The 24,588-nt window shown below is 43.0% G+C and overlaps 1 protein-coding gene across 1 annotated transcript in view; it reads right to left on the bottom strand.

Annotated features, from left to right (window-relative positions):
- The window catches only part of SDK1 (sidekick cell adhesion molecule 1), a 350,062-nt gene that overhangs the window by 47,179 nt on the left and 278,295 nt on the right, over positions 1–24,588 (bottom strand). Inside the window, exons 26-32 of the mRNA XM_088527753.1 lie at positions 20,241–20,356; positions 19,771–19,960; positions 17,996–18,094; positions 10,027–10,221; positions 5,820–6,021; positions 3,680–3,783; positions 1,869–1,939 (exon numbers count right to left, since the gene is read on the bottom strand). Coding sequence (XP_088383879.1) covers positions 1,869–1,939; positions 3,680–3,783; positions 5,820–6,021; positions 10,027–10,221; positions 17,996–18,094; positions 19,771–19,960; positions 20,241–20,356 — 977 coding nt within the window. The remainder of the gene's footprint in view (positions 1–1,868; positions 1,940–3,679; positions 3,784–5,819; positions 6,022–10,026; positions 10,222–17,995; positions 18,095–19,770; positions 19,961–20,240; positions 20,357–24,588) is intronic.

The following is a 24,588-nucleotide window of genomic DNA, read 5'->3' as shown; positions in this document are numbered from 1 at the left end:
AAGGCTTGAGGGATCTGCTGAAGTAGGTAGAATGATTATGAGAGGCAGTCTGCAGTGTCGTACAGAAGAAAAACATTTTTGTGTCGGTTAAAAAAAGAAAAAGAAATAAGTCTAAATAATTGTTGAGGTGGAAGCACAACAGTACTTATGCCTGATGTTAACGATAGCATCATCCAGAACATCTGAAATAACCTTGCATTATTGATACAACAGACTGCAACAGAAATTACTTATTTCTTCCCTCTTTAAATTTAAAAATAATGGACTGATTGGACCAAGCAGCTGAAAACAGAGATAGTGCATCTCGAGTTTGTTTTGTGAATTATTAACACAGCTCAAAGTTAAAAATTTAGCTTTGCTTGGAAATCTACTCTCCCATTTAGCCTGACTGCTGTTTTCAGCTTACATTATTCCTTGAACATTGCTGTGAAACTTCCCGTTAATTGTCGGGTATTGTGGGATTTGAAGATTTTTGTTTATTTGAAAAACATAGTACGGTTGAATTACCAGGACCCATTAATATCTGTGCAGTAATGACATGTAATCACCCACAACTCCCTTGAGGTGGCTCTGGCACAACCACCCCATTTCATTTTCATGAAATAAAAAGCATCCAATTACCTAAACAACCACCTATTTCACATTAATTACACATCAATAATCAGTCAGTTGGGGAATGCCTGTTTCTACAGGACATCATGCTTCACATCCTCTTGGTCCTCTCCTTGCATACCGTTTTCTTCACTGTGGCCTTTATTTTGAGGTGCGTCGACTGATTTACATCTCACCATAATTCCTGTGACAAAAATGTTCAACATGTCTTCTATTTGTTCAACATGCTGTAAGCAATGATGTTACTTAGGATTATGCTGTATGAACTTGGGCCAGCAAGCCAGTAATAGTGCCAGGCACATTTCTGAACTGCTGCTGCACAGCAATAAACAGACCCTCAAACATATATTTTCCAAAATGCAAGGAGCCCCATCTGTACTGTAAATGTCTACGTATATTCTTCACTATAAGGCAAGCTGCCCACAGCTATCCTCATTATTTGTGTAGAACATTGTCTCGGGATCACAGTGGGCAGAGGCTTTCCAAGCCAGGTTACAGATAACTTGTAATACCCCACTGGGTTGCCTCCATTAACGCTTACTCCACAAAAAGAAGGCACAGGCACTGGGTCACAAAATGTTCTAGCACATCCCAGGAGGCCAGTATTGGATTGAAAGATAAAGGAAAGCACAGGAAATGCTTATAAAATGCAGACTTGGCATGAATACTTTCACATTCAACTCGGAAATACGGTGTTGAGCTGAAACTTGCTTCCCTCTGAAGAAATCTGAATTTTAGCCTTCAAAGAGCCAAAAGCCTATGTGGAGCTCCTCAAAGGCAGGGACAGGATCTCAGACCCAGCATATACTTCTGATTATTTCAGCAGCTGAAGGAGACTGCATACAATGTGAAGGATGGGTCTTTTGATTATCTGATCCTCACCGACACTCCGGTCTGTTGGAAGCTTTGTATGTAAACATGCAGACCTTTTCACATCAATAAAAGGACCAAAGTGTCTGTGAAAGGAAAGATCTTGGGCATCTCTATAGCACTCCTTTACCTCCCAAGGCTTCTTTTACAGGGCACAAAATTAGGGGAACAGGCAGATGTTTTCACCCACCACTAAAATAAATGTCTAGACCAAGAAAAGGAGGAACTGGCTGCAGTTCCTTTGTCTTTACTTCCAGCATTTCCGATTTTGACTTAAAATACTTCCAACCTCAGGGAAATATCCTTTGCAAAGTACCTGTAGGACCAACAAGCCAAAACTAACAACATTTGTTTGAGAAACAAAGTAATTTTTGTGTTTTACCTACCTGCCACTGCACAAGGACGGACGAAGTAGTGTGGGGAGTTACTAACACAGAACTGGGCGGTTCACCTGGAACTAAACAAGAAAAAACACAAAGCTAAGCAAACTGACCATAAGAAAGGATGGGAAATGGGCAGCTTATCAAATTCTCCTCCTTCACTGCTGAACTTCCTATCCCCGTTACAACAGGGTGGGTCTCAAAAGCGATGCAGTGAGGATGAACAGTGCAGTCAGGCAGAAGCCAGTTCCCTCTCCCCTTGCTCTACCTGGCAACAGGAGAAGGGACAGGAGAAAAGCCCAGGGCCTAAATCTGGAGCAAGCTACCTTGTGCACATTGGAAAGGCAGTTAAACGTGCCGAGTACCTTATCTGAGAGCAGGAACGAACTGCTCCCAAATTTTCTAAGATACTTTTCCCCCAGCTAGGGCAAGCCCACGTTATTTTTCGGAATCTGCGTCAGGTATTCACGGATTATTTCAATCAGAACAGCTGGATTTACCATGGGTTAACCTGTTCCTCTGCTACAGCCTCTAACACATGCACACACACTATCTCGCATCCAGGGAGGACGGGAAGGCTTATCAGGATCCCACAGCCCTCCGCAGCGCAATGCTCTAGTGGCAGCACCAGGTTTGCTCAGCAGAAAAAACGTTCACAGTTTGTTAAGGAGGTGAGAAGCTTTCACAGTGTTTCCCCGTTGTGTTGCAAGGAGGCCAAGCACAACCCGGGACTCACTGTAGCTAAATTCAAAGAGAATTGAAAATACAATTTTCAAAACTGAGACAGCAAGTCAGTACTGCTTCATTAGTACCAGTTACAGCCTGCACTGATACAGCAACTATTGTTCAGAAAGGTTCTGAGAGTCAGGATGCCTTCAAAAGGCACATCATTTGTTTGGGTATTACATGGGTTCTCATTTAAATTAGTATATCCCTAAGCTCCATTCCCTGGATTTCTCATTTCAAGATCACGTTCTTTGCCTTCCTTGGCAAAATTCTTCTCTATTTTCCTATCTTAATGGCGTATTTGACAAATCATTCTCTGCACAGTGTCGAATGCTGTTTAACTCCTGGCACTCTATATACCCGTACGTATCCTGGTGTTACCCAGTTTCCCAGCCAAAGGGTAAGCAGTGATGCTTTTTCACACTTTGGAGAATTCCTCTCTCCACTGGTAGTCTCATTTGAGAGCTATTTCTGCATCGAGGCAATGGCTTTATACAATCAAGGAATCAGAAGTTGATCTCTAAGGCTAAAAATAAAAGCCTTGTCAATGTCATTCACAGTTTATTAGCTTGATCTGCAGGATTAAATGCTCATGTTTGCAGGAGCTTCATGCTCCTCCTTACTTATACCTCCACATTTTTGCCATATTGCAGATTGATGTGGATTGTAAGTGAAAACAATTGAAGAAACTTCTTCAAATGTATGCATGGTTCTACATTTATTTTTAATGAACTCTTGTAAATTATTCAATTTCTGCAAAGATAATGGTTAGTGCAGAGTTTGGAAGCCAATCAAACAGAGTTTAATTCCATTTGGAGACTCCTGGAAGTATGATTCATTATCAGAGGGCACAGCAGGACACTTAAGACCGCCTGTTATTAATTCAGCCAAACCTCGTTACTACCTGTATCAATCTCCTGTGAAAAAAAAAAATCTGTGTTTGATGTTGAATCTTCACTGCACCCTCTCTAAAGTCACAGCCTGGGACAGAGGCAGTGGAGAGGACGTTGCAGCAGGGCCAGCAGGCCCAGGAGCACAAGTGAGCACCCACTGCAGGGCGATGTCCCCATCGTTCCCTCCTTTGCACTCACCGTCCTGCAGAGTTGTGACCGCTTCCGTCTCCGCGCTGAAGTCGCTGTCTCCGATATCATTTGTTGCCTTCACTCGCAGCTTGTAAGAGGTGAAGGGGTTCAAGCTGTGAAAGGTAAAAACACAGCTGAGGGATGAATTCTCCTCACACTGCCCCGACTTGCCTCAAAACAAGCCTCTACAAAGAACCTGGCCATGGGCAACTGAAGCTGTTCGTCTTTTCCCCGTATCACCGTTTCTTTCTTTTTTTTTCCCCACCTTCCATGTGACATGAGAGTGTCCACACTCCCACTGTCACCAGTATCTTCTCAGATTCCCTTTGGCCTGAGTTCTTGGAAACAAGCATGGATTCATAACTGTAACAACCTTCAGAAAACAAATATTAAGTTGTAGTTCACGGAGAAACCTGTGATAGGGGCTTGTTGGAACGGGCAAAAGGTGCTGTCATTAGAGTTTTGCACAGTTATGCAAAACGTAGCTTTCAAAGTTCCGTGTAAGCTTTGTCAAAACACATCTGTGGGTCAGCTCATCCTCATTTTGCAGATGGGAAAACCACAAAAGAGAAGGCAGGTGATGTACCCAGAGTCAGCCAGTTAGTCAGTGCACAGCTGGCACTGGAATTCAGGCGCCAGTCTTCTGACTAATCCACTACACCATACGATCACTACATTTTATTCCTATTGAATTTCAAATTAATGCTATTACCTGGATTATTTAATAGAGACAGTAACAACAGGTTTCCTGCAGCTCTTTTGTATATGTGGTGCTTTAAGATATGCAAAGAGCAATTTCCAGCTGACATAACCTCAGCAAAATTTTTTTCGTTTGGCTTGCAAGGGAGAAGGTGTGGAGGAAGCTGCCTTTTGACTCCCATACAAAGGTTAGAAATTCAGAGCTGTAAGTTATGGGGGATTTAACTAATTAATTGGTAATGTCTAGCCACCAGCTGGCAGATGCAGCACTGACTACAGGCCCAAGCAAAGCTACTTGCAAGGAACGATTAAACGTCAAGGGATAATGCATTCTGATGGGCAGCGCTCTAGCATCACGCACATGCTGCTCTTCTGGACTTTCACAGGAAAATGCTTTTAGTGAGAGGGAGAAGAAATGTTTTCAGTAGCTCTGTCCTATTAGGGCACTGTCACTTTCTTACAGCAACTTGAATCATCTCTCTTGAAATATAGCTCCTCTGTTTTCAGTAATGACAATGTTAAGTCTAAATGACATAGGTAGTCTCCCTCATTTTAGGGGTTTTGACTGCAGAGATACTGCGTATAACTCAGGGCAGGTACAGCTCCACCAGTGTCAATGTAACAGGTCTATATTTGTCCTGTAATTGTCAAGGTTTTTTTTTTTTTGATCTTTCTTTAGTGTTTTTTTCTTTTTTTTTCTCTGTAGTTGGTCAAAAGGATAGCAATGTATCTTTATCTTCTGTCACAAAACCAATGAGCAGCCATAACCATGGATATTTTTATAACATGCCTTAAAAATCCACATCTAAATTCTTCAACCACTGTATTCTCCAAACGCCCAGAGCCTTTTAGAAGCAATCAGACTTGTACTAGTCACTCATAGGGGAAATGGACAGCAAAACAAGTACCTTCTCATAGACAGTCAATTGCTTCCGCGAATGTTACAAGGACTTTAATTACAACAGCATTGCTGAGGATACAATGAAGGCTGAATAACAAAGTTTAAACATTTTGATGCTATCTATAAGCTTCGGTATAGAAAATACAGATAAAAATGGCTCTCATTTCATCTGAAAGAGTTCATATAGAGATAATTGCAATGTAGCAATGAGAGTGGATTGTAACATCAGTCACTACTGAAAGGATTTTAACTAGTTGTATTTTCCAGAGCACTGCATAGTTAGATATGTGTTTAGTCCGCATGACATTATCTAGCATGCTGAACTTTTAATATGGGCTTGAAAGATATCCATTCAATCCTATCTTCATTAGAGATATCGCATAACCTTCAGGAAAACTCTCTGCTCCCAGCAGCACTTCCAAAACGGAAGAGTGACTCTCCTTTACCTGTAACCCCCAAAGAGATGGTGAAGCTAAATAATGCTTAGTTTCCTAACTATTTTAAATGGACTGCGGTGGCATTTCTGTGCTAGCCGGTATCATATGGTACCTTTCAATAGTGCAGGATGTAGCCTCATGGCTGATGGACGAGGAGTAGGTTTGCCACTCTCCATTTGGCAGTTCTCGCACTTGCACAGTGAAGTATCGAATTGGTGACGACCCGTCACTTCCAGGGAGCCACTTCAGCTGCAGACTCCGGGATGACACATCAGACTGGGGGGTCACCAGCTGCCGGGGAGGTGCTGGTCGTTCTGCAATTAAAGCAGAATTTGGTACTGCCTTGAGAGGAAGTTCAAGCTAGCATAAGAAGTAGGAGTGTAACTGGATCTTCACAGGGGTAATGCCAAAGGAGATGGAAGTTGTGGATTTGCCACATGAAGAATGCAAGTCGTAACATTTCTTAGCCTCCTACTGTAAAGAAGAGCAGTAAAATTGATTTTTAGCTCCCTGAGGAAAAGGTCATCATCGAATAGCCATGTTCTCTAATAGCTCATAAAAGAGACACTGCAACTGTAGGGATACCTACGCCCTCAGCATACCCCTTTCTAGAAGAAGATGCCCAAACGAGTGGCAGGTTAAGGGAGAATCATTAAAGCTGTAGGACCAGCAGCCAAACAGAGCAAGCTCAAACAAAGCTCAGGTGCACTTCCAGTTACAATAGCTCTTTTGACAGATTTGCCTGTAAACTGGTCCATGCTCTTACCCCATGCTCACTGCTCGATGCCAGGAGCCTGCAAATCTCTAGCCAGCCAAGTTCATTCCGTGCTATGTAGCTCCCTCTTCCACCAGCTGCTCCCCCATCATGGCATGAAGAAGAGGAAGAGAGAAGCTGGAAGAGGCTGGTGTGTAGTGGAACCCAAGTGCAAGAGTGACAGCAGATCCTGAATTTCTGCACCCGTTATCTCTGGCAACCAGGAACCACCAGCAGCCCATGGCATACACAGTTTTGCTGCTCTTTCCAAGTTCCTGGCTGGACATAACACAGATTCAGGGCTTTGATGTCTGCACTTTCAGACATTCCCTCTTCCTCCCTTCACATTGGCTGACCTTGCACTACAATGTTAAACCAACCAGTCCCGGTGTCGAGGGACTTCCCCGGAGTAATTAACAATACACCTTTAATTGAGGTGGGGAATGGAAACGCAGGTGTGAGCATGCCGGTCCCTAACCCTTTCAATACAGATCTCCTTTCCCCGTCACTGGGTCTCCGCAGCCCATCGATTTCAATAGAGAAACTCTATAGAGTGAGGAATAATTGTTTAATTGTTTATCATGAAGATTATTGATTCTGATTAAAATGTGTGGCATGTAATAAAGCAGGAATTGATTGGAGACACTGCAGTGACTTGCCTTTGAGAAGCAATTCAATTCAACTTCATCAGCACTTGTTTCCATAAACATACCTCTGACTGCGTGACTCTTCAGAGCTTTCCACGGCCAGCACTTCATTTCCCTGCCACCCCCTACAACCATTCCCTGTACGTCCTGGTATTTCTCCGCAGCACAGTCTTGCTGACATCAGTGCCAAAAGATTTGTAAGCTATTAGCTGTAGGAAGCCCTCGGTGCCGGCAGCATGCGATCCAGAGCACAATGCAAAAGGTCAATGCCTTACACTGACAGGCTGAGACAGGTATTCAGGGTTATTCTATCAGGGGAAGCGAGTGTCTTGCGGGGATTTAATACTCTTTGCTGATAAGCTTTATCCAGCTTGCAATTTTGGGCAGGTCAGATCTTGCAGTCAGTCTCCCATGACGGGGTTGCTATCTGCTGCTAATGGGAGATCTTAAAATCTCCCGTGCTGTGAGATATATTTCCTGACTGTTTGTACAAAACCATTAGTATAAAGAGTTTATTTGTGAGGGTTTAGCCACAAGCAAATGCCAAGGTGAGCTGTTTGTGCAGGAATGTGTGGCCAGGCCATATGACTCCATGGAGCCTTTTTAATGGCAGATGTGGCAATTCCTTTCTACATGTAGCTACAGAACAACCTCTGACTCAGTTCTGCCCTCGTCCCTGGTGCTAGCTCTTCTAAAGGGTAGCATGCCATTATGGAGATCCAAAGCACTGCAGAAGGCTCTCCAGGGAGCAGAGCTACAATCCAGCTTGGGATCCACTAATCATAGACACCAGTGTAAAATATGAAGTTTTATTTGGGATTACTCAAGGAATCAAATGGATAAAAGTAACCAATTTCACTGCCTGTCTCCCTTATTATCAAGTACTACAGGGATTTTAGAGGCATTTTTATTAACGGAAAGTAAACTTATTTTTTTTCCCACTCTAGAATATTTATTGTCGTATAAGTAAGTCCCGGGTTTGTTTATTTATTTACTTGTTACTGGAATGGCTGCACTGGATAAATTTCATTATCATGTCCTCGTATCAATCTTGCCAATGTGAGGCTACACATTTTTCTCTCTCCACCCCCCATATGGGACCACTTCAGTTAACTCTCAGAGCCTTGGGACTCAGTTCGTAGGATGCATACGGACTCAGTACAGCCATCCATCAAAAAGAAAAAGGGTTCATTTTACATTATGACTTGCCCATTCAAGATAACCCTAAAGGATTGATAGCAACAAGGGATCATAGTTCTTGCAGAGGAGCTGGCAGTACTGCAGTGAGCTATTGTGCAGCCAGCAACAGCCTGCGCACGGCCTGGGAAATCTGAGCAGATTTTATTAAAAAAGAAGAGGCTCCTCTGTGCTCCAAGCTTCCACCGTACACTTTGATGGGCCTGTTGGGCTTTTCTTAAACTTTCACATGTTGGGATGTTTTCAGCTTCCACTTTGACAGCAATCAGACATGGACAGAAGTGGAGCTGATAAATCTGTCTGATGGACAGTACCTTTAGCAGAGGCACTTCAAGATTCCTAATACAGCTCTGGAGATTCTTTCCATGGGGACTGCCCTGTTACGCGCTGCGAAGGCTACACCTGGCCTGCAGAGCTGTGTCAGCAGGAATTTTAACACCAATCAGACAAGCCAAAGGCAGCTGAAATGCATCTCACTGATCTTCCCTGTTGGTGGCTGGGCAGATGGCTTTTTTTTTTTAAAGCTGTGTTGCAGGAACATAATAGGGAAGACCTTTATGGGCAAACAGCATGATAGACGGGCATGGGAAATCCTTAGTGTTGCATTAATGTCAAAAGGACTTTAAAAGAGAGGTTGCTGCGTAGTGACATTTTATGAATCTAGAAGTAAATATAATTTGTTTTATTACAGTGCAAGACTGAGAGAAGAGCCTGGCCCTAGGCACAGAAGCTCAAACAAAAATGTGAACACCAGTTGAAAGATGTCGATAGGGGCTGCTCTAGGTATGAAGCTACAGCACGCTTCTCTCTAAATTGTCATCTTGATAAATCACAGGGGTTGCACAGTTGCAATTTTTGAGGGTGAAGTTTTCTTAAAAATCAACACCCAAACAGCACAATGGACCCGGGCAGCACCAAGTCCCACTGCACAAGCGACTGATGCTGTTAACATCGTCCTGGCTAGTTTTTGACTTTGCCAGCTCGAGGGATGAGGTGTGTGTTCTGCAGTGGAACAAGGCATATGTGCAGCTTTGGAGGAAAGATTCTGTAATACTTTATCTACCGTATTTTGATGTGTTGGGTATCTAAGCATCTGGATCCATTTACACACATATAACTCCTGTTTTCTTCAAGTAGTTTCCCTGCAGAACAGAGTTTGATTGAGGATTCAAAATGTGAATAACCATTTTGTGGCTGATGCAAGAAACAGAAATTTTCTAGGCAATCTAGATGTAAATGTTCTGCTAGAGTGCACGGCAGTGAAAGGACAGAGTAATTGCTAGCACATTTGGTCAGAAGTGGGGTGCAATGGAGGATCTGCATGAAGAAACCCTGCAAAAACACCTGCTCTCATTTTGGCTTCCCTAATCAATATAACGAACCCATCACCTTCTTTCTCAAGACTGCAAACTTTCTAGAAGACGAGAAAGCTGAACGAAAAGATCTGGCTGCAGAAGGGAGGCTGCAAATGCCTAATATAGTGCCTGACGGAAAAATCAATCTCCAACAGCCTGGCAGCTTAGGAGAACTTTGCCTCATAAAAGTCTGGCTTGCTCACCAGGTTTCCAAAAATCACGATGCTGCTGTGGTTTAGGGGCAGGTTTATGGGGTGAGAAGGAGGAGGCATACAGGCTGTAGCCTGCTTTTAACATTCCCCGTGGTGCAGCCCAGGCTCCAAGGCCGGTTGCGCAGAGCGCCTCCCCCACGGCTGCAAACGTTACCTCGCTTCTCCGTCGTGATCACCGTGGCTTCCAGCGGCTCCCCCCAGCCCTGCCGGGTCTTGGCTGACGTCCGAAAGATGTAGGCCGACTCCGGGCTGAGATCCGTGGCTGTGAACTGCCTCACCGTGGAGCCAACCTCCACCGTGGTGAACTTGTTGGGGCTGCTGCTGGCCAGGCGGTATGCGATCTGATACCCTGAAATCACAGTCCCAACAGAGGAGAGCAAAAGGGTTAGGATTGTTTTATAGCTTTCTGGCAGGGAGAAAAGAGCACCAAAGCTACTAATTTAATCCTAATTACTCATTTACCTGAGACCAGAACAAAGTAATTTGCTTCCTTTAATGCTTTACATCTCTGCTTTATAACAGCCTTTCCCCATCAGACGCATTCCCTTATGAGGTAAATTACACGCACCGGGACGAAGCGAAGGGTCTACTGAATATTTCCTGCCATGAAACTTACTTCATTCTCCATCCTTTATACAAACAAGGTACTGAAACAGTTTAATCTTTCCTGAGCTTACTGGTACCTCAAGAAAAGGTGGAGGAGCAAACTGAGTCCATGCAATTACTCTTTTCTGTCTGAGCTAGTCCAAGCAAATGCTCTTTATTTCAGCTTTCAATCCAACCCAGACAAATGCATAAATATTATATATACACACACACACACACACACACACACTCGTGCACTGTTTTTTCCCTCTCATACGATTTCAGGACTGAGTGAAGCTACAAGGTTTTCAGCTGCAGAGCAGTTGGATTGCCCGCACCACGCAGCATTCACACCACCCAAGTGAACACTTGCCTCTGCTTTGTGCAGTTGCCTCTTCCCCAGCTTTCCTGCTCATCTGTAACTACACAGCGAATGCTGGAACTGCCAATAAAAGCATCTTTCCTTTGCCATTCAACATTAGTGAGCTTGTCTGCAGCCCAAGGAAGAAGCCTGCCAGCTCTGGGGTCCTGCTTGAACCATGCAGCTCTTAATAATCAATTTTGTTGATGACTGTAAACAATAGTCTCCAGTCAAACCTGCCTGAGCAATTACAAGTTTACAGTTTATTGTGTATTATTGATGATCCAACTGTGCAAAGCAGGGCTTGCAGAGCTCTCACGCACCACTAACAACAACTGCCCCCCAAAGAGGACCTGCCAAATGTTCAAACCCATTCTGTAGACTGAGCAATTCAATCAGGCTCTTGCTTGGTAACCTTCAGCCCAGCTGCTAACTTCCAAAATCAATTAATACCAGGACTGGTGCAAGGCTTTGCTGCCCAGGCTGAATACGGGGTATGATTAAACGCTTCATGAAGTTACAGAGGGCAGCCAACAAATCCAAATGAAAACAGCTGAGCGGAGGAACGCCACGGTTCTGCTCATCCTCCGAGCTCCAAAGGGCTCGGCTCACACCAGACACAACTTCTTCCTCTCGCAGTTAATATCCCAACCAGAACTTGAACTCCCATCAACTCTTGGCTATAAAAAGAACAGGGGAGCTGAACCTGAAGTGCTTCATTCATGAAGGCTGGTGTATAAAAATTAAGAATTTTGTCTTCCTGGTGGTTATTAGACAAAATCAGTGGTATTTTTTTCTCTCCGAGTGGGCAACAGCTGCCAGCGACTCACGCACAGGAGAGACACAAACACAATTCCTGCACTCCCTAGAGTAAATGCCACAAACACACAACTGTGCGCTGGGGACATTCCCTGAGGAACACTAGAATTTAATCGGGATACAGATGGTGTTAGTTCAGCGTGCTGATTCTTGCAGTGGCATTAACGATCCATTAGCACTTCCTTGTCTTCTTTTTTCTTCAGAAGCTACTATGGAATTTGGGCAATAGCCACATCTGCCTTACATGGAACAAGCTTGATGGTACGTGCACCTCTAGAAACGACACAGCAATGTCTGTGCCAGGCACAGGCTTCAAACATCTTTTCAGCTGAGTGGTTAATGCCAGATTTCCAGTTAAAAAGAGGAGCACCAGCATGCTTAAAGCCTGGCAAAATCTTATGGTCTTCAACTTTGACTATCATATTTTTCCACCAATGAACTACCTCCTTTTATCCACTGTACCAACTCTTCCACCTCTGGTCCTGTATACTTCAGTGCAATATTTTTGTATATTTTATGCCATAGTATTTTAATTCTCTTTTTTAAAGTCCACAGAAAGAAGATGAATAGCAAAGAGGAGAAGAAAGGGATACGTTATTATCTTCTCAATTTATGCAGAAGTGCAGAAAGCAGAAACAAGAACCCAAGCACAGGATCTCAATAAAATGGAAAAATAGTAAAAGAAAGGCACTGGGGAAAATTTTACAGCAGAGGCAAAGATGAAGGAAGAGTAACTAAGATGGCAAAAGAAGTTTGATAAGGGGACATGAGACGTAAAGAATAAGACCTGGAGGGAAGCACAGAACATTAAAAGAACAGCAAACTTGATTTATCTAGTTATTAAAAGATAAGTATGCTATCTGGGACATATCATTGTTGAACAATTTCCCCTCTTTTCTAAACCTTTTAAAATAGAAAGTGTAGTTAAAATGTAAGGAGGGAATAGAAAGAGATAGCTATTTACTGCTAAATGGTGGTGCTCATGCTGGAAAGCCAATTACAAACATGCACAGATTAATCAAAGGAACATATACGTATCTAGGCCATTACAATAACTCATACAAGAGTGAGTATTTGGCTAGCATAGAAACTAATTTAGTCATGAAAAAGAGAAAATCACAGTGTCTCTGACAGGCTGCATGAACTCGCTTTCAGTGCACCTCTGTGAAGAAAGTAGTGGCCCTCACTGTCCTCCCTTGCACTTGCTGTGGTGGTGCCAGGCTAGAAAAATACCTGTTTTCTTGAGCATCTTGGGAAAACTTTCCCCAGCCAGAGACCTCACTGTTACACTTCCCTTATTCTGATCAAAAGGAACATATGAGACCTCTGCAGCTGAACCCAGCTCACTTATTACTACCTACAAGCCACTCAAGAGAGACTCAGTACCTTAATTTTGATCTCCTAGATCACTCTCTCCTATTAGATAATTTGGGGCAGTGAAGATACATTGTCATAAAGAGTATTGCTTTTCTTGTTTCCCAGTTACACAGAAGATGCAGCACTTAAGGCACAGCTTGGATAATAATTAAGGCTAAGACAAGATCAAAAAGATAAAATTATTAGGTTGATGCATCAACAACAAAGGATGGAAGAAGGCAGGAAATGTTGGGTGAAATCAAACAAGGCAAATCAATAGAGGTAAATGGAAAGCATTCAAAGGAAATTAATGTATGCTCGAGGCTGTAAGAGGCAATAAATGCAATTGCAGTTATAAAAGCTGCAGCAGTTGAAAAAGGACACTCAAAAGTAACAAAAAGTCACAGGAATCTGCAGGGAAGGATTAGAAGATCAAGGCAGAGGCAGTATAAGAAAAACCTGAGGGATGGAAAACAAGTTACATAAAGTGAAACTGGTACAAAGAGGGGTTCAGGGAGCACGGCTGGGTAGCTGGTCAGCAAAGATGCGATTGCCATCCACAAACACCTCCACTACATTAAAAGACCATCTGCCACAGGGCAAGTGGTTCAAAGGGCTGAGAATGAACGTACGTGGGGAGCTAAATGGGTGCTTCTCGGTAGCAGAGCAAGGAGATTCAGCAAATGCCACCGAGGACAGACAAATCATCTACTTTTCAAAGCAGAAAGCCTAACACGGGCATCTTTGATGGGGCATCTGGCACAGGAAGGTCCCTCCCTTGCTGGATTACAGCAAGATGTGCCTTAGTTAAGAAGTTACAGGCTATGAGTGAAAGTAAAAAATTTAGAAGGTGACCAACACAAACTCTTTGGGGACAGGAATATATTACAGAACATTAATCCTCTAGATGATCTATTGGAAGAATTCATGGGGTCTTTGCCATTTTTCTACTTTTTGTTTTTTTAATATATAGCATTAGATCCCAAATCTCTTCTGTTACTGGGAATCTTGTCATTGTCCAGGCCATACTAGCATAAAAATGCCTGAAGGACCAACTCCTTTGGAGTTCGATCATTCACTGAAACACAGCTTATTTTTGCATTAGCATTTTTTTCCCTCCCAACTGCAAGCAGTTTCATGAGCTGCACTCTCCGAACTCAATAAAAGGCAACAGTTTGAACTGCCTGTTAAATGTTAGGTCATTGCAACACAACCACTAGATTCCCCAAAGCAAACAGGCAGGGAGACGCCGACACGCCATGAATATAAAGAAGGTTTCAAGCTCATCATCATACAAAGCCCTGCAGAACTGACAGCGCCTGTTCATGCAGGCCATGATGCACCAGAGATACAAACCTTTATTAATTTGTCACAGAACTTAGGCAAAGCCAAATGATACTGGGAGGTTATGGTCTGCCTAGTGGGATAGCAATCCGGTTTGTTGACTTTACTGCTTATCTGTTTAAGGGCCAGTGGGTGTGCAAATGCAGCCTGGGATCAAAATATGAATTTGCAAACAGGGATTACATCCAATTTTGGTTCTAATTCTCAGTGGAGTTCTTGCACTCTTTTGCAATAAGCTTCAGGTAAACGTTAAATACAAGAATACCATGAGGAATACTAACCAGGGCCTGGAAAGATGCCGAATGAGCTCTCGTTCTCAGGGAAAGCTTGCAGATGAGAAGTACGCACAGGTACAATAAGGCAACATTTTTATTCAGTAGTATTTAAAGGAGCTATGCTGGGTGCAAGGCGGATGGACTGCCATAAAGAAGAGTTAAAGCTCAGAATGTTCCTTTTGGGAACACTCCCAAAAGGGAAAATATCTGGTAGGCTTCCACAGTAAAATATTTAAACAAACAAACAGGTAGTTTTCCCTCTTGGTGCCTGCCAGTATTTCATCCTGCTAATCTTGCTCTGAAATGCTAGAACATGTTTTGATACAGATTATAAAAATGTTAGCTGCAAAGGTGCTTGTATACTCAGAGGACACAGCTAGCAGAGCAGGAACATTGGTTCCAAGGCTCTGAACACGAGCCCGTCTTGCAAAGCGGGTGTTTTTTCTCTCGAGCCCCACCAGTGAGCAAGAGGGCACACTGCAAAATTATGCTAACTTTTTTTTTTTTTTTTCCCCAGTAATTCAACTTCAGGGCCTGTGATGCTACAGTTTTGTTTTAAAAGTTCATAATGGTGATGAGATGTAGAGGTGTGCAGGGAAAAAAAAAAAAAAACTTGCAACCTTTACTACATTGTTTATCATCTATTTTTTTGAAGTACTCCACTCTTCTTAGGAAAGATCACAGTAGTACCCAGCAGGAGTAATTTTTTCTTGTTTTTCTCTGACATTGGCACCTGACGACTTCCTCTGCGAACCTCAATTTTTCTACTATCAAAGAAGCAGAGAAGTGAGAACTGTTCAATAAAGACAATGGACTTCAAAAAGGTAGATGTGGGGAATGGGGAGGTAAAGTCTCCTGGAAAGGAATTCTAAGGGAAAAAGGAATTCAGGTTAGCAGACTGTTTAAAAGGAGACAAAAATAAAAGGTTCAACTATTCGTATGCAGACAAGAGATGTTAGGAGCCCAGTATGTTTGCATTCAGAGCTCACTAATAACCTCAAAAATCAAAACTGAATTGCACAAAAAGCAGAGCTAGGACACACTGCTAAGGCAGCATATAAATAGATAACACTAGCACATGGAGACAAAATCGAAAGGGCTAAAGTGCAAAGGGAGTTGTAATTTACAAAGGGCATCAAAGGCAGAAGAAAGGTTTTCTAAATACAATAGAAATAAGAGGAAGACAGGAGGAGGGCAGGTCTGCTACCTGCAATGAAGATGTGCACAGGGCAGATGGCACAGAATGGAAGGGCTGGCAGCTCAACTTGCTCTACTTTCACAGAAATTGGGGGAAAAAAGAAAAAAAAAAAGGTTGATATTGACCAAATATTTAACACAAATTAGAACTGACAACAATAGAAGGAGGGATGCAGGCTAGAATAGAGATCAGGTTAAAGAATATTTAGCTAAGCTAGATGTAATCAAGTCAGAAAGGCCTGATGAAATTTGCCCCGGAGTGCTTATGCAACCAGCTGAAGCAAGCTCGGAATAATTAGTGATTATCTTCAAGAACTTGTGGAGGGCAGGTGAAGTCCCAGAGCGTTTTGGAAGGGCAAACATGATACCTTATCTTTTAAAAATGTGAAAGAAAGACCTGAGGAGTTGCAGGCAAAACAAGCTAAACTTGAGTACCCAGGAAGATCCTAGAACAAAACATGAGTCAATATAAGCATCCATGAAGATAACAAGGTGCCAAGGAGCAGCCAATATAAATTTGCCTAGAACCAATAATAAATATTAAAATAACCCGTTTTCCATTTTGACAGAGTAATTGGCCAGGTAGAAATAACAGATATGATCCACATCGACTTTAAGTAAGGATTTGATACGGTCTCACATGGCCCTAGAGAAACAGAGTCTAAGAAAAGCACTACAATACATTAAAAAACAAGTCAAAATGTTGTTATCAATAATTTACTTAAAATTTGGGAGAACACATTAAGTAAGGCCTCATGGGAATATATCCTGAGTTCAGTTCTGTTCAGTATTTTTATTAATAACTTGGCTGTTAGAATTGCCCATCTACTTCCAAAGTTTAAGGATAACACCAAACCATGCGAGGTTACCAGTCCTCTGAATGACAAGGTCACTTAAAGTGATCCTGGTACCTGGTGGAGAGAATCTGGAATCAGTTAGGTGCAACTCAAAAAAGAAATAAGCAATAAAATATCCCACTTGCAAAGAAAAAGCTAAATGCACCTCAAAAACAGTGACTGATCGACCTGGAAGCACACTGCAAAAAAGGGCTAGGAGTTAACAGTGGGTCATCAACCTACTTAGTTACAACACCAGTGTCACAAATATGTCAAATGGGGGCAGCATCAAGTGTCCTGGAATGTGATTCCAGGAGTGCAGTGCCAGGATCAGAACTATCCAGCATGACTGGCATTACGGGATATTTAGGTTAGATGTTTAGGAGAGAAAAAAGCTAACTGCAAATTTATTTAAGTCATGAAATAAATTAACGAGGGACTTTCAAAGTGTAGATACATGTCAAGTATGCTTTAAGGGAAACCTGTCACCTTTCTTTTCAGCCCTGTATTTGTACAGTTTTATCGTCAACAAAGCGGTAATGAGCCGGAACCAAACGAGGATGGGATATATTGCACAAAGCAGCATGCAAAGTCAGAATAAAGGAGCTCCTGCCCCGCAGAGCTTACAGCTTCAGCAATAAGGCAAAGTGCAGCAGCATAAGACATTGGAACACATTGGAACACAGGTTGGGTAGCAAAGCACCAGTTGTACTTTCTCATCGCTGGTATCAAAAAGATCTTTTTTACCTCCTTAACCACATCCTGTGATCCAAATCCTAATCTCTACAGAGAACAAGCTGATAGGACACTGCTCCTTGAAAAGATGATAAATCAAACACAAAAGACAATCCAGACGTCGAGTTTCCTTGAGCTGCAGCGAGCCCCGGCGTGGTTCTGTCCCTGGCAGCTGCCTGGTGCCGAGTTTCACGCAACCTCTCTCTTTCATGCGCTCAGAAAATCCCTGCAGCTGCTGCCTGTGAGTCACATCCCATGTTTTCCCTGCTGCTTCAGGTGGCAGGATCACCTCCCGAGCACTTCTGGAAACCACACACCTGTGCAAACGCCGCGAGTTCCTCATTCAGACTTAAACACGATGCAGGGCCAGACGTTACTTAAAGGGAGGTCACCGATACAGTAAAAATCAAAGTAGGCCCCTCCGCCCCATGAGGAATGCTGTGGGGAATAATCCTAAAAGACTAAACATAAACTTCAACTATGGCAGCGCAGTTAGAAGCAGAAGGGTCTAAAAGAGCGAGAAGTGAATGAAAAGCACGAGTTTTTCTTTCTCCGTTTTTAGAACTGAGATGAATCCTGCTCAGGCCCCCCACCGGCCCAGCTCGCTGCCCTTACCCAGGATGATGCCGTTGGGCTCCTCCGGCGGCTGCCACACGATGCGCACCGACGTCAGCCTCACCTCGGGGAACACCAGGCGCACGGGCGGCCCGGGCGCTGCGGGGGAAACGGCGCTCGGTTACGAGGGGTGCCCCGTCCCGCGGGCGCGCGAGGCGGCCGGGCTGCCCCTCGCCACGGACACCGGGTGTCTGGGAGCACCGATGTCCATCCGTGGCATCGGCCCCGGCTTCCAGCTGCCCTGTGACTTCTGTCTGTGCATTTTAACCACTCCTGCCTGAGCAGCAGGACCCCAGGCAGGTTCGAGGCGCTTTAATTGAGCTGGTGGCTGCACTGACCATCGCGGGTTCACGGGGTGAGGAGATGCTAATTCCTACATTTGCATGCGCTAAATTTCCCCTTCGGCACAAATCCCACCTGCAGTCCCCTCAATGATACCTTTAATTAAGTTGAGCCCAGAGGAGACACAAGGTGTTGATACCGGCAGTGCGGAGATGGAAGAACAATTTGTATCGTTTGCCAGAGTGTACAGAAGGAGGGAGCTGCTGTAATGGGGTCATCTTAAATAAACAGATTTTAAATATTTCTCATTATATCCCAGTACGTGCAGTCCTGCGTGTACATTTTTCTTTCCCCTGGCAGAGTTGTGCTAATGGTAACTTCTCTTTGCTCCCATTTGAAGAAAAGCCAAGATGAGGCCCAGGAGATATGTGGAGAAAACAGCCAAAACGCCTGGGAGCTCCTGCCCCTCTGCCCCGGAGAGCCCAGCTCCAGCCCCTATTCCCAAGGGAAACGTGGGCTCCGGCCCCTGGCCTGTGCTCCACAGAAAGGGCCGTTTGTGGCCAGAAATCTGAAAGCATTTTCGGGCCAACAAAATCACCTTAATGAAGCTGTTTGTAGAAACCAGTGTTTATTCCATTTCTTTTGGGAACATTTTGAGGGGGGAAAAAAAATGGGAGACTAGTGTTTTTGCTCATTTTCACTGGGAGTAATAACGAGTAGCCTCTTTACCCAGACATGAGCTTTTATCAAACGCTAAAAAAGTAACCAAGCCAAAGGTAACTTTACCATCTGCCAAGCCAAAAATCATTTAACAGTCGAATTAAATTTCCATAAAACTCCACCAGCAGGAATGCTCTGAGCACACAGCCATGTTCAAACGGGATCAGGTTGGGGGGCAGGTTGCTCTAGTTCCTTCAACACATCAAACTGCACTTAGGAAGCCCTGAGTTCATGGAAAGCATTGCAGGGAATTACAATGGGAAGCCAATCCGATCATCTTCCAGGGTCAGTGCCTTCTTTTTTTCACCAAAAATACAGAGTTTGAATTACTGAAGTTGCAAATTCCCAAGCTTAGTTCAGGCCAGTCAGACCCGAATTGGTTTATTGATTCCAAGCGCAGTTTTTTTCACAGCCGTGATTGAACTTCAATAGGAATTCATAATTGGCCTCTAAAAATTCTCTTCAAATGAAATTGTCTACATCAAGTTGCAGAGTACAAATATTTTTTGATTTATTTTCCCCCTTGATCAGCTATGAAGAAAGAAGAAAATGGGCATCATGACCTTCAGTGTTTTTTCCAAATCCTCAGCCCATAACCAAAGGAAAGGTAAGGATCAAGTCCTTCAAGTTTAAAATTGTAACAAACAAACAAACAAAACCAAATAGGCTTAGCTTGGGTTACTGTCTACACTTGCATCATTAAAACTAAAAAAAAATGGTGTGAAAAAAGATGAAATAAATAGGGTATTTCTTTTGGTATCCCATAAACTCACCATCATCCTTGGTTCTTTCTATAATGGCAGGAGAGCTGGGGACTCCATCTCCAATACGGGTGAATGCCAACACCTGGATCTCATAGAGCACGAATTTCCTCAGGCCGGACAGCAGGAAAGACTGAGTGTGGTTGCCTCTTACTACTTGGCTCTTAGGTTCAGAGTCTAAATCTCTTGCCTTATAAAGGATCTGCAGAATAAATGTATACAAATACAGAAAGTAAATGATTAGCATTCACATGAGGACTGCAAAACCAGAATTTGGGATTCCTCATTTTCACCAAACACAAAACGAGATCATACTCACACCAAGTAAATTAGCCCTTTCAAAATTAGCACACTTTGAATATCTTTTCCTGGCAAGTAAAGGAAAATCATATCTAAAAGAGGAATTATAAGTAACAAATGCAGAAACATATCTAGGCAGGCCATTAGAGATGTAGTAAGCACGATGCTGCAGTTGCATGTACCTTATAGCCCAGGACGAGTCCGTTCTGCTCCGGCTCGGGGACCGCGGCCCACGTCAGGAGGATCTGGGTCGAGCTCACTGCTTCAGCAGACACGTTGGCAGGAGGAGCAGAGGGCACTGGAATCACACAGCATTACAGCAATCAGAGCTGGGGAAGCTCTGCTACATCATTTTGCTCCCTCTCCCTATCTGCTTAGGATTGTTCTGAAAGGCCAGTTACTTTTCTATTTCCCAATCTATTTTTATAGATCACTTAGAAGAGCATTATAACCCAAAAGTCCTGGAATACATTCTAGCCAATCTTTTCTTCTCTTGCATTGACTCTACATCATCTTTAAATTTCAGCCTACTTTACAATTTCTTACCAGTTCATTGCAGAAATCACAATGTTCGTAAAGAGCTAAACATCCAACACCAATCACTGGCTGCAGACAGACAACAGATACCAACAGACACGAATAAACTGCAGGATCTGTGTATTTGCAGGGATAAGAATCAAGTCGAGATTGGAGATAAGAGTCTATTTCCTAATATTTCTTTCCCATGCATTTACTTCCCTATGCCAAAAGCTGGAAATCTTTATGAATGGCAGTTTATCTCACAGCATGATCTGTTCTAACAAGTTTTATGCTTCCTATATTATCTAAAAGGAAATTATTACATCTTGTCTAGAGCTAGCAGCAACTCCAAGCACTGGGTTGTGTCCAGACCCCCGGTTCAGAATGAAGCTCCTTAACCTTGGAGCCATCTGATGATGTGATGGTGCCCAGCACTTGCAATACACAAGGTGTATTTTAAGGGACTGATACGGCGCAAATGAAAGACATGCCTATTTCATTCATGTTGCAAAATTGGCTCTTACAAAACTAAAAACATCATTAGAACTGATGGCACAGGAAGACTGTAATTTTCTCTGACTTGAGAGGGAAGCAAACTTACATATTCGCAAGCCATTAAAACCCAGACCACTGCAGAGGAGCCCCAAAACGGCAAGTTTTTGTAGACAAGCTTAATACCATGTGGTTACGCAAGCGGAATCGGAGGCTATTTTTAAGAGTTCACATTTTCTGCTGCCCTTTCGCATTTTCTTCTGTGGCATTTCCAACATCTGAAGGGTACAATCTTTTTTAAAGCATGATACACCTGTCAGAGCTCGGAGAACATTCTCCAAGCTATGTTAAACAAGAACTTATGGACAGTAAGGCTTGATTAGGCCCTGAATATATCACAAAAAGGAGCACAAATCTCTGCCCAAAGTAATGCTTTCTGGGCTGTCCAAACGAGAGCGCAGATCTATTGTTTTGAAGGCTGGCTCCTGAAGCTCCTAGCAACGTGAACAAGATAATGAGAATGACACCAGAATTAATACAAATTGAAAAAAGAATACACCAGCCCCCACCCCTGTGCACTCAAGGTTAACCACAGAGATAGTCATTTCTGAAACAATTTCCCTGTTTCCAATTAATTGGGACGTAAGAAACAGAGCACCATCGTACAGGCTAAAATCCGATTTTTTCTTCCAATGCTGAAATGCCTAATTTTTTTTTTTTTTAATCTTCTCCTGGATTTATCCCCCACAAGGATATAATTATGTTAAAGGAAAATAGATTGCCAGGAGCCATGAATGCCTTTGGAGAGCTGCCATAACTTTATCTGTAGATCTCCACAAAGAGCTACTCCCACATGAATCACTTGTGGAGAGAGAAAGGCTGGAGGTGGGTCGCAGGAAACAAGAATACGCAGAGGAAAGAAGCCCGGCCACATTTATTTTCCCTTTATCTGGTTTGAATCCTTTTCAGAATGCAAGCTGCCTTACTTTACAAATATTTCTTTTCCTCCTAGCTCAGCAGCCCCAAGATTTCCTGAATTCACAAAAGGTCAAGGCGGTGCCGAGGCTGGTCCTGTGCAGGAGGACTTGCTTTGAAGCATATCCACGATCACGCTGCTGGCCGGGGAGTCTAAAGCCAGCACTGGACTGAACGGTGAAGCCACATCTCTCAGTCCCCGACGACGGCCCGAGCAGCGAACGCTCCCTTCTCCCAGGAAAGGAATCTAAACCCAGCACTTACACAGCAAAAAATACTCATGCTCACTGTGTGTTCTGCTCTGTTTTAATTCCCCAGTGGAGTTCTCATTTCAGTGTTGAGAATTCCTTCTAAGAGGAGTGAATGGAGTTCAGAGCCTGCAACTGATAATCTGCATTTCGTGGCTACCAACCTCGTACCAAGCAGCAGACCTCACCTGGCCCTTCAAGGAGGAATCAAAACGTAGCCTTTGCTTCCCTGAGCCCTCACTCATCTCGGGATGTCTCAAGATTCCAAGTTTCGCAAGGCCTGAGATTCCTCTCCTTCCCCTGCAGACTCCCTCCTCCAAAGCTGGTTTGCTCCAAAGCAGAGCTCTCATTAGGGACCCTGCCAGAACAGTGCCTAAGCCAAGCAATGCCCAATAAGTCTCAGAGCTTTAAGGAAGTGAACCAAAACCACTGAAACTAAATGATTAACTAAATCCAGCAAACTGCCAGCTGCAGGAGGTGCTTCAGAAGAACAAAAATAGGAAATTACAGACATACAGGTGCTTTGCACTGGAAACACAATGAAAATTGAAGTTTTTAAGGTTATCCATGTTGGCCCCTAAGATCATGCCTCTAACATAACCATATTTAATATACAACAAATGATCCTGATTTAGGTCTCTAACTGGGCCAAAATCAGCTTTTAATAACCTGTTCTGTGTTCTGGCTTTCTGACAAAGCTAGATGGTGTGAGGCAATGGCTCTCCACTTCCACAGCTCATTTCAGCTGAATAACCATTACGGCTTTTTCAAAGCAAAAACTAAGCTGCCAGACTGATGTCAGTAGGAGGTGCAAATTCCCAGCTCTGTTTGTGGCCCAAGCAATCCAGCTGCCACACGCAACCACTTTAGACACTGCAAGACGCTCTCAGCTTGGAGAAACGGATGAATCTCCGCCGTGACATTGGACCCCACGCGAATCCCCAAGCGACGCTTCATCTCCCCACACTAACAACTGCTTCGGGGAGGTCAGGCCCGGAAACATCGGGAGATTGATCTTTACCACAGATATGTGACCACGCTTGGGTAGCGGCTGATTTTTTAAGATACCAGCTATGCACATCCACGAACCTGAATATTAGGCACTCCTGAATATTAAGGCAGCGGGACAGGGGTTTTAAGATGAACTGTTTGAAAATAAGAAGGTTTATATTTAAAAGGAAGCAATGCTGTCAAGGTTGTGTTAATACATTAGGGGTTATCTGAGCATTTTCTTGCTTTCTGTATATTATACCTGAGATCATTTACAATTTATTGTGTGGAAACTGGGCTCGTTGCTCTGTAGAAATTTTACACAGTGAAATTAAAAGAGTTATTTAATTTTTAACATTATGAAAACATTTTGTATTGATAAAACCTCACCTGTTTAAAATCCTAAATCATTCCACTCTATTTTCAGCTTCCTACAACTGTAGTCCACATTTTCATTGTAGTGTTTCCCACCTGCTTTTTCAACCCAGTTCCACAAAACCCATATGGGATTTATCCTCCCATAGTTTCTTTGGTTTCAAGACTCTTTTTTTTCCACATTTCATCATTGCAGAAACCAGAGAATACCTGTAATAACAATCTCTTTTATTGTTATCATGTGTGCTCAGCTAATAGTGATTTGGTCACATATCCTAAAATAAACAGAAGTGTTCAAGTACTGCTTTATTTTTAATAAAGAGTTTGGATTTTTCTCTGCACTGTCATTTGATTCCAAGAGCTAATATACTGCTTGGGCTCTGATTTCTCAGGCTCTTTGTACAGTCTAAAACCCAGACTTGTAAGTTCTGCAACTAAACAACCATGTAATCTTAGACAAGTCACCTCTGGACAGCTTTGAGGGATGCTAAAAATCTGCTACACGAGCCAAAATCAGCTTCCCTAAGTCTCTGGATATACAAAATAGAAACAAATAACTGGGAGACTTGCTTGCAAAGTACTTTTAAAACATAACTACGTAAGTGATAAATATAATTTTTCATATTTTTTGGAAGACAGACCTAAAAAATAGCTTTGACCTTGTTCTCCAGCTTCAGCTATCTTTTATTCTTATTTTAACCCAGTTTGACTGTACATAAACATTGATTACAGATTCACGGAGGTTATTTGCTCTATCGCAGCATGCTACTATGCCAACATTTCTTGTCTATTCTAAATCTAAAAAGATGCAGCCAAAAGTCTGAGTTGCTCTACTCCAGAAATCAAATGTTAGTATCAAAGAAAATACATGAGAGAAAAAAAAACCCACAAATGAGTCCTTATGGTCTAGATCACAGCTTTGTGTTATTTT

This window comes from Tinamus guttatus, unplaced genomic scaffold, assembly GCF_059628265.1.
Source record: "Tinamus guttatus ecotype Peru unplaced genomic scaffold, ASM5962826v1 Tinamus_guttatus_pri_ptg000291l, whole genome shotgun sequence".
NCBI classification, from domain to species: domain Eukaryota; kingdom Metazoa; phylum Chordata; class Aves; order Tinamiformes; family Tinamidae; genus Tinamus; species Tinamus guttatus.
Note: the sequence above shows the minus strand (reverse complement) of the source record. Positions and strands in the feature narration are given on the sequence as shown.